The following is a 10,272-nucleotide window of genomic DNA, read 5'->3' on the forward strand; positions in this document are numbered from 1 at the left end:
ATAAAAGGTGAAATAAAAATAAATACATTTTTTTTTAAATTGAGAAATAGACTTTTGGCACATGACAACCAATATATAAATGTAGCTTTCTTTATCAACCATGTATCTAATAATTCTGGAATACGGGCCTCCCGGGTGGCGCAGTGTGCTATGCGCAGGTAGCTATGCCACTAGAGATTCTGGGTTCGAGTCCAGGCTCTGTCGCAGCCGGCCGCGACCGGGAGGCCCATGGGGCAGCGCACAATTGGCCCAGCGTCGTCCGGTTAAGGGAGGGTTTGGCCAGCGGAGATATCCTTGTCTCATCGCGCACTAGCGACTCCTGTGGCGGGCCGAGCGCAGTGCACGCTGACCAGGTCGCCAGGTGTACGGTGTTTCCTCCGACACCTTGGTGCGGCTGGCTTCCGAGTTGGATGGGCATTGTGTCAAGAAGCAGTGCGGCTGCTTGGTTGGGTTGTGTTTCGGAGGACGCATGGCTCTCGACCTTCGCCTCTCCCGAGTCCGTACGGGACTTGCAGTGATGAGACAAGACTGTAACTACTACCAATTGGATACCACGAAATTGGGGAGAAAAATATATATATAATTCTGGAATACCACACTGCTGCTTGTGTGGAAGACTAGAAAACATTAAGCAGAGAGAAAATATGTATATATATATGGTCCTGTCCATTCCTTCAAATAATTACAAGAGCTAAATAAATATCTAGGGTTATCAGGGTAATGCATACAGGTAATTCCAATATGAACCCTAGAGGTCAGAGATCTCTTGACCCAAATATTCAGAAAATGTTTCAGATTTCTAATGATATATGATTTGGAGATTACACACACAACATGACATTGCTGCAATGTTATCACAAGTTAGGAAACTCTAGGAACAGGACCAGTAAGTAAGCTTTGTCCAAGCCAGAAAAGCACACTCTAGGTACAAAATCACAGACAAATAAACAACAACAAAAAAATCACAGCCCCAGATGGTACCGACAGATCAAATTTGGGGGTCTGACTTATGGACTATAAGGTTGAATAGTTAACTATAAAACAAAACAAGGACTAACTTCCAGTGAACTGGATCACGTCAAACCTGGCTGCTTGAAAAGAAGCTGAGAGAACTCTGGAATCAAAAAAAGGTTAGGCCGACCAATACAGGTTACTCAGAGAGGTATCAGAACCCAGGTGAAGGATGAAAACTACTGCATTTCTGATGGTGTCTCTGAGCTGCGGCCTGTCTGTGGCACAGGACGACACCTCAATGACTGAACATGAGGTGGAATGCGCTGCAGAACTACAGAACTCATGCTACATGTTGACTCTGATTACAGAATTCGGAGTCGTGGAGGAGAAACAGCAAACCACAGTGGAAAAACTGCAAACCACGATGGAAAAACTAGGAGTCAAAGGTGTTCTTCTCCACTGTCCTGAGAGAGACTGGAGAAATAGGGCCCTTCAGCCAGGAACTAACCTGACCTACAGCAAGGTCATCCCTAACATTGGCAATGCCTACCACTCCCACATAGGAGAGTTAACAGCACCTGTAAGAGGGGTCTACTACTTCAGCTTCTTCTTTCATGCTGGAGGATCTGAAGACTCCCACACATCCCTGTTCAAGAATGAAGAGTGTATGCCTATTACATCTGATCACAAGTCTAGTACTGATACAGCAGATAACGGGGGTAATGCAGTCACTCTACAGCTGGAGGTGGGAGATCAGGTCTACATACGCCTAAGGGCAAATGCACACTGTCATCTATTCCAGGCCTACCTTCTATGTTAAGTGATATATTGTAGGTTTCTGATGTGACGTGTGGTTGGTGTTGTTATAATCTCATAACCAAGACAAAATCTTATCACCATTGTTGAAAAAAAATTGTGTGTATTAATGTGAATTCTGATTTGTTTTTATTTATTTTTTAATCCTGTGACTATCTTCCATAAGGTGAGGCTTCCGTGGCTTCAGCTTTGGTTGTAGTTCAATCACAGAGGAGCAAATCTTCTAGAAATGTCCTCTTACCTTGAGGTACCTGCGGTAGACACGGATGGCGGTCTCAGGCAGGGGCAGGTTCCGGGCAAAGCGGAGGTACAGGGGCCAGATGCGAGGGTGCTGAGTGACGGGAAGGGCTCGGAGCGCTCGGTCAAATGTGCGTCTGCTCCTGGTGATCTTACACTGAGACACCAGGAACTGGCAGTAGTCCAGCCATATCCTCGGCATCTAGGACATCCACGGGAAGAACAAGTTATGTGGGATACTATTACTACAATCTCAGACGACAAAATCTACTTCCAAGTAAAAAATACTCACACATAAATGTACTCTGCGATAGTCTGTGCCAATGAATGGACAATGATATTCCTCAGAGTTTGTGCGAGTATTTTCTCTTAACAGGGGATGGACGGACAACGGGACATAAGCATATGCCTACCTTGTGCATGAAAACCAGTGCTCTTTCATGGCAGTTGTTGATCTCCTCGTAGGCTGGCTCCATGATGCACTTCCCTTTGACCTGTTTCCGTCGCTCTCTCAGGTAGTTGTACCATAACTTGTAACTGCAAGGTCACGTATGAACAATCCGTGAACACAGTCATGACATTTAGTAATGCCTAAAACCATAACCCAGACACTGGTATGGTATTCAATAACAACCATTCTATGATTTTCAAATAAGCCTAGATTTTGGGCCGATTTTCCAGAGACTGATTGACATATGTTTTTATAGTCCAGGACTAGGTCTAAGATTTGTCTAAACATCAGCATGTTACCATGGTTACTCCATGGATGTCAGTCTGAAAGAAGTTGCTGTAAAGACACAAGTCTCGACAAGCCAGAATGTTGAATACAATGATATTTTAACATACTCTACCGGTTGTCCATGCTGTTGGTTCTTTTGGTGGTAGGAAGTGGAGATAAGGTAACCACAGGATAGTGTTGTTTACCTCGCTTTTTTGAGGGCCGGAAGGTTCTGTTGCTTGCATTTTCCATTCTTGACGCATTTCACGCGATGCACAATATGTGAACAATAGCCGGATGTAACCAAATGCTGTCAACCAAAGCGCGTTCCCTCACAGTCAGCTGGAAGTTTTTGTGATATTTGCCAGCTCTTTGCGTGGGACAACATGTGGTTTGTGCTTCGGTTAAACTCGGCCATTGTTGACATATTGTGTAAGTTGCGTGCAAATTGTGTCAGCATTGAAAATACAAAACAGAAATACAAACCGGCATACAGACCAGCGTACTGAAAGTCGGGTTAATAACACTACTCTGTGGATATTTCGTCTCAGAGTAACTCCTACATTAAGACAAAATCAGCAGACAACAGGTCAAGCAGGTTCAAATTAAGTTTATTCAACAGTCTGACTTGTGATGGGACTGGTCACAAAAATGAGACTACATGTTAGAGACGAGAAAGAGGCGTCTTCCACGCTCAGATTCGTTGAAAGGCTAGTTTAAGATGCGTCCTGGAAATCAGCCCTACAATTGAAGTTGGAAGTTTACATACACTTAGGTTGGAGTCATTAAAACTTGTTTTTCAACCACTTCACACATTTCTTGTTAACAAACTATAGTTTTGGAAAGTCGGTTAGGACATCTACTTTGTGCATGACAAGTAATTTTTCCAACAATTGTTTACAGATTATTTCACTTATAATTCACTGTATCACAATTCCAGTGATTCAGAAGTTTTACATACACTAAGTTGACTGTGCCTTTAAACAGCTTGGAAAATTCCAGAAAATGATGTCATGGCTTTAGAAGCTTCTGATTGGCTAATTGACATCATTTGAGTCAATTGGAGGTGTATCTGTGGATGTATTTCAAGGCCTACCTTCAAATCTGTGCCTCTTTGCTTGACATCATGGGAAAATCAAAAGAAATCAGCCAAGACCTCAGAAAAATAATTGTAGACCTCCACAAGTCAGGTTCATCCTTGGGAGCAATTTCCAAATGCCTGAAAGTACCATGTTCATCTGTACAAACAATAATGTACAAGTATAAACACCCTGGAACCAAGCAGCCGTCATATCGCTCGGGAATGAGACACGTTCTGTCTCCTAGAGATTAATGTACTTTGGTGCCAAAAGTGCAAATCAATCACAGAACAACAGCAAGGGACCTTGTGAAAATGCTGTAGGAATCAGGTACAAAAGTATCCATGTCCACAGTAAAACAAGTCCTATATCGACATAACCTGAAAGGCTGCTCAGCAAGGGAGAAGCCACGGCTCCAAAACCGCAATAAAAAAAAAAAGACTACGGTTTGCAACTGCACATGGGGACAAAGATCGTACTTTTTGGAGAAATGTCCGCTGTTCTGATTAAACAAAAATAGAAATGTTTGGCTATAATGACCATCGTTATGTTTGGAGGAAAAAGCAGGAGGCTTGCAAGCCAAAGAACACCATCCCAATAGTGAAGCACCGGGGTGGTAGCATCATGTTGTTGGGGTGCTTTGCTGCAGACGGGGTGCACATCACAAAATAGATGACATCAATGAGGGTGGAAAATTATGTGGATATATTGAAGCAACATCTCAAGACATCAGTCTGGTCGCAAATGGGTCTTCCAAATGGACAATGACCCCAAGCATACTTCCAAAGTTGTGTCAAAATGGCTTAAGGACAACAAAGTCAAGGTATTGGAGTGGCCATCACAAAGCCCTGACCTCAATCCTATAGAAAATTTGTGGGCAGAAGTGAAAAAGCATGTGCGAGCAAGGAGGCCTACAAACCTGACTCAGTAACACTAGCTCTGTCAGGAATAATGGACCAAAATTCACCAAACTTATTGTGGGAAGCTTGTGGAAGTCTACCCGAAATGTTTGACCCAAGTTAAACAATTTAAAGGCAATGCTACCAAATACTAATTGAGTGTACGTAAACTTCTGACCCACTGGGAATGTGATGAAAGAAATAAAAGCTGAAATAAATCACTCTACTATTATTCTGACATTTCACATTCTTAAAATAAAGTGGTGCTCCTAACTGACGTAAGACAGATACATTTTACTAGGATTAAATGTCAGGAATTGAGGAAAAACTGAGTTTAAATGTATTTGGCTATGGTGTATGTAAACTTCCGACTTCAACTGTATATGTGCAACAGTAACTGTCTGTGAAAATGTTCCTGTCTCTAGTTAGAGACAGACTACAAACATTAGTCTGGGACACTACAGTATTTTCCATGAACCTTTAGCAGTGTATTCTTATTCTGGCACTGGGGGCCAAGGGGGGTGTATTTTGGGGCAAAAACAAAACTATGCATGGCACCCCTTTGCCCAGGACCAGGATTGGGAGAAACGTTGCCTCTACCTGCCAGGTAGCTCTTTCAGAGCTCGTTCATATATCATGTTGAGGATGGACATTGTGCCGTTTTGTTTGAACTCGATGTAACGCATCCAGCACTTGACCGAGTACGGATTCCTGATGATCTCCTCCTCATAAGGCAGGTCATCTTCCTCCTGAAAAATACCATCACAAACCCAGCAAAACGGTCAACAGGAAGCCTTCTCTCCTTCGGAAGTTGGACACTTTTCTCTCCTTCGAAAAACGCGGCACTGTTCTCAAAACTTGTGCAACGTTGCTCGAAGAATAGAAAGGGCAACAATATGCTGTAAATTCACACACAGTAGACTGTACAGTATCTCAAGGAACAGTTTGCCGGGACATTCAAATCGACACAGCCGAGGTCGAGGAGGCCGCATAAATATTACAGCATGCTGAGAGAATTCCACAAGGAAATATCAATATTCATGAAATAACTTACAAATATTACGTCCGGTTTCCCATTTAGAGACGCCATTTTTTATTTTAAGACCAAAATAAACGCCCGTAGTTGTCAAAAGTTCCCAAAAATGTAGGTATTGTTACTAAACTTCCTGACTCCTCCAACGTGTTCAGAATGTAAAATAAACCCCGCCCCGTGTGGAAATAATATTGGGTAGTACAACGGTCACTCAACAGACTATCCAATCATTAGTCACGAAGAAAATAGCATATGTTAGCACTCCAGCCCAGCAGGTGGCGACAGTGGAAAATCTTATATGCTCGTGCATGGACAAAACTAAAGGTGAAAGGTCGACAAACACGAACGCCCTAGCTAGCCGCGTAGGCTACTTGGATTATTTATAATGGGTAAAATACAGTTGTTGGCAATGTTTATCAACCAGCGCTTAACAGCAGCTGCTAAATGAGATATTTGGGGCTGTTGAGAAAACGATAGCAGAGTACCTGGAAGAAGTGTACCGCTCAAAAGAGGAGAACGGCCTCTACAGAGGCAGCTTGATATCGTTCTCAAACCACCAGAGATAAAATTACATAGGACAGGTTTGTCATTAGCTATTACATTTTTTTCCGCTGACATCAATATTATGCGACATTGGCATTTTTATTATTTTTATTATATTTGAGCACGATACACGTCATGTCTTGCTGAAAGACACATTTTGTATTATGTTGCATACATAGAAATGTAATTATGGTGTCATGTCAGCTTTTACTTTTTTGTTGAATCCTTTCTCCTCTCCAGACTTTCAGCAGCTCTCTCTCACTGTCTTCGAAGAGGTTTCCCCTGAGCAGCAACACTGAGCAGGAGTGGAGCCCCAGTCTGGGGCAAGAAGACCCAGAGCCCACACAGATTAAAGAGGAACAACAACACAGGACCCGTAAGAGTTTCATAATGACACCTTCATAATTAGCTCTGACTGTGTGAAAAGTGACTATGATCAGGAAGAGGACTTATGTCAGCCCTCACATCTTTACCAAACCCAAAGTGAGGAATATGGACAGGGAGCCTCTCTACCTAGCACCTCATTGGAACAGATCAAAGCTGAACCCGATGGAGAGGGCTACAGAGTATTAGAGCTAACAAGTGACTCTCAGCCCCTCTCTGCAGTAAATCCAGACTGTTCTTCAATCCCAAGTGAGTTGTCAAAGAAGAGGAAACAGAACCTTGGATTAGGTTTAAGCCACTCAAATCAAAGAAAGCACAGAAAATAACAAGCCAAATCTCTGGTATCTGGAAAAAAGGAAGGAAATCCAGTCTCATCCCATTTTAGCCCACACTGTCAAAACCTGTTGGTGTGGTGTGTGTGGAAATAAATGTTACTCTGAGTTTTTTAATAAAACATACACGAGAACACACACGATATAGACCTAGATTGCCTTTGTGGTGTCTGTGGAAAACACTTAGAGTCCAAAGAAATTCTTATAGACGATCTCCAAACTCACATGAAAAATATTTTTTGGCACTTGTGTGGTCAATGTTTCAACTGGACTAGTAATCTGAAAAGACATATGATGATTCACACAGGGGAAAGATCCCATTGTTGCAGTGACTGTGGCAAAGGCTTCAGGTCGGGTGATTTGTCTGACAAAGCATAGGAGTATTCACACAGGGGACAAACCGTTTCCTTGCCCGGTTTGCCATCGTGTTTTTAACAGACGAGATAACCTGAAAGTGCATATGAGAGTTCACACAGGGGAGAGACCCTATATGTGTTCTGAATGCTATAAATGTTTTGCCACGTTAGCTTCACTGAATAAGCACCAGACAATGCACAATGAGGAATGACCGTATGTGTGCACTGATTGCGGTACGCGCTTCAAAGCGCTTGAATCCCAAAGAAGGCACACAAAGAGTGTTCACAAGAAGGATAATACAACATGACAATGCCTTGTATGGGTTATGGTATCAGACAGAAGATTGAGGCACATTCTAACCAACTTTGGACAGGAGAACAGCCCTTCAGGACAAATGCATTGCATTATGGAATCAGCACAGTAGTATCCATTAGTTAGTTTACCAACTGCAAATAGCAGACAGAGGTTATTTATGTGCATAAAGGACGCATTCTGTATCTTGTTGACAGCCAAGCGAATAAAAAAAAATATATATATATATATATATATATATAAATCCACAGTCGGACGCATTTAATTGGCTGGGATGCTGGATCCGGCCTAACCCAAATCCAGGCCTACGTAAACCCAACCACAGAAGTGATATGTTGAGATTAGATCTAATGTTGACCTGTTATGATGGGAATTAAAATTATCTTCTCAACATTCTGAATAAAATTAGCATTTTTGGCCTCAATTTCAACTATTGATTCAATTGTGGACTATTCTGCTTTTCTCCATTCCCATTGGTGATTGAGAGACTTCCATGGCACGTTTGGTCTTTGACTGATGCTGCAGACTGAACCAAAGCTATTATCTGCAAGGTTCTGAACATTTCACATGACTGAATACACACTAGGACATTCTTCAAAAACGACTCCACATGAATTCAAAATTCAATGAGAAGCAACAGAATTTCAACCAATCATGTATTTTTTATTGGATAGCTATTAACAAGAGTTACACTGACTTACAACTTGCTGTTCAAAACAAGAAGTTTCACATAATGCTGCATTCTCACCTGCAGCTCATCATAAAATGCATAACGTGGCTGAAAAATATGACTATATATCAAGACATTCGAGATTCTGATATGGTGGTGTTGTTCCAGACAGTCTTTTTTTTCAATGGGGATACACATCTTGGAAGATTAAAACACATAGGAGCACTTCACCAGGCTTAGTGAGATCTGATCATCTGCAACATGATTGAAATAAACACAACCTGGAACGGACCCATTTTCCACTCTAACTTCACCTCCCTGAGCATGACTAAGTCAGGAATTTCTTGGCTCATTTCGCTTTCACTCAAAGACAAACAGAAACAACAATAATGTTGAAGGATAGGGGTCTTCCTGGGGTTAAGCTCAGAGAGACCATCAGAGCCTCTCCTGGGGGCCCCAAATCGAGGAACATTTCTGGTAAGGAGCATGGCATTTGTTGTCGACCCTGCGTCCCTGAGTGAAAGAAACGGAAAACTAATTGTAATGTGAATTCTATTGCATTCTTAGTCTTATATAACTGCATTCTGTAACTGCCTTTATGAGTTCCCAAATGAGTAATCAACACAGTGTTGTAGGTTGACGTTTTACTTGTTGACCACAATAGTGACGTACTGTATGACCACACTCTTCAAACAAGTAGACTGTAACCAACATCATGCATAGGCTTACCAGTTGTGGAGTGAAGCACATGAGCAACCTCAATGTTACCTTCAGAGAGAAGATATCACAGTTATTGTCATTAAAAAACAAAACAGACAACAATAAAACTATTCTTTCAGAGTTCAGATGTTGAGTATAGCAAGCATAGAATAAACTGATTTCATCATGCTTTCAAAATACAAGCGTCTGATGGTGGGAATGTATAAGAAGCCAAGTGAATAAATCAACATGCATCCATAATCAATAAACAACTGTTTATCAAAATGAGAATGAAAATATATAATGAAAATGAAATATAAGAAAACATTCATATATTTACTTGATCTTCCCTGTTGCGTAGTGACTTGCCTGTCTAACCCACATATGAATTTGTTTTCCTAAATGTGCATGTGATGTTATCCCACAAAATCAATAAACATTTCAAGTGAATTTATTTACTTGAGCTGGGGGATCCTGTATGGTCTATTCAGAGCCAGGGCTAAAGGAGGCTGATCTCGGTGTGTCTCTCTGGGAGTCTGCTGGTTCAGGAAAGGGGCGCCCTCAGAGCATCTGCAGCTGTTGTGTTTTCAGACATTTTCAATCTCTATCTAGCCCAGGCCGTTATCCCCAATTGCTTCAAGACGTCCACTATCCTCCCAGTGCCCAATAAAGGGAAAGTAACTGAACTGAACTGAATGACTGCATCACCTCCTCTCTCCCCGACCCTCTCCAATTCGCCTATCCCCCGACAGATCCATGGACGACGCCTTCACCATTGCACTGCCCTCACCCACCTGGACAAGAGGAATGCATACCATTGTGTCTTAGCTCGTCACAATGCTCACAGCATCCGGGACTGAACTCCCAAAGCAACTGGGTCTTGGACTTCTTGACGGGCCGACCCCAGGTGAAGTTTAACAAGATTACCTCCTCCACACTGATCCTCAAAACAGGGGCCCCACAAGGGTGCGTCCTCAGTCCCCTCCTGTACTGCCTGTAAACCCACGACTGCGTGGCCTCACACAGTTCCAACTCCATCATCAAGTTCACTGATGACACAACAGTAGTAGGACTGATTACCAACAACGACGAGGCGGCCTACAGGGAGGAGGTTGCCAGGTAAACAACCTCTCCCTCAATGTCAGCAAAACAAAGGAGCTGATTGTGGAATTCAGGAACGCCCCCATCCTTATCAACAGGACCGCCATGGAGACGGTCAAAAACTTCAAGTTCCTCAGC

The 10,272-nt window shown here is 42.5% G+C and overlaps 1 protein-coding gene and 1 long non-coding RNA gene across 2 annotated transcripts in view; one reads left to right on the plus strand and one right to left on the minus strand.

Moving 5' to 3' along the window:
- LOC109898261 (pre-mRNA-splicing factor SYF1-like) overlaps positions 1-5,907 on the minus strand; it is a 28,942-nt gene extending 23,035 nt beyond the window's left edge. The window contains exons 1-4 of the mRNA XM_020493159.2: positions 5,758-5,907; positions 5,304-5,452; positions 2,421-2,544; positions 2,012-2,209 (exon numbers count right to left, since the gene is read on the minus strand). Coding sequence (XP_020348748.1) covers positions 2,012-2,209; positions 2,421-2,544; positions 5,304-5,452; positions 5,758-5,793 — 507 coding nt within the window. The 5' untranslated portion in view covers positions 5,794-5,907. The remainder of the gene's footprint in view (positions 1-2,011; positions 2,210-2,420; positions 2,545-5,303; positions 5,453-5,757) is intronic.
- Positions 5,908-6,012: 105 nt separating this feature from the next.
- LOC109898262 (uncharacterized) lies at positions 6,013-9,496 on the plus strand. Its single transcript, XR_002256337.2, has 2 exons — positions 6,013-6,317; positions 6,520-9,496. It is a non-coding gene; the product is annotated as an uncharacterized LOC109898262 (long non-coding RNA).
- The last annotated feature ends 776 nt before the right edge of the window (positions 9,497-10,272 follow it).

Source organism: Oncorhynchus kisutch, linkage group LG10 (assembly GCF_002021735.2).
Source record: "Oncorhynchus kisutch isolate 150728-3 linkage group LG10, Okis_V2, whole genome shotgun sequence".
NCBI classification, from domain to species: domain Eukaryota; kingdom Metazoa; phylum Chordata; class Actinopteri; order Salmoniformes; family Salmonidae; genus Oncorhynchus; species Oncorhynchus kisutch.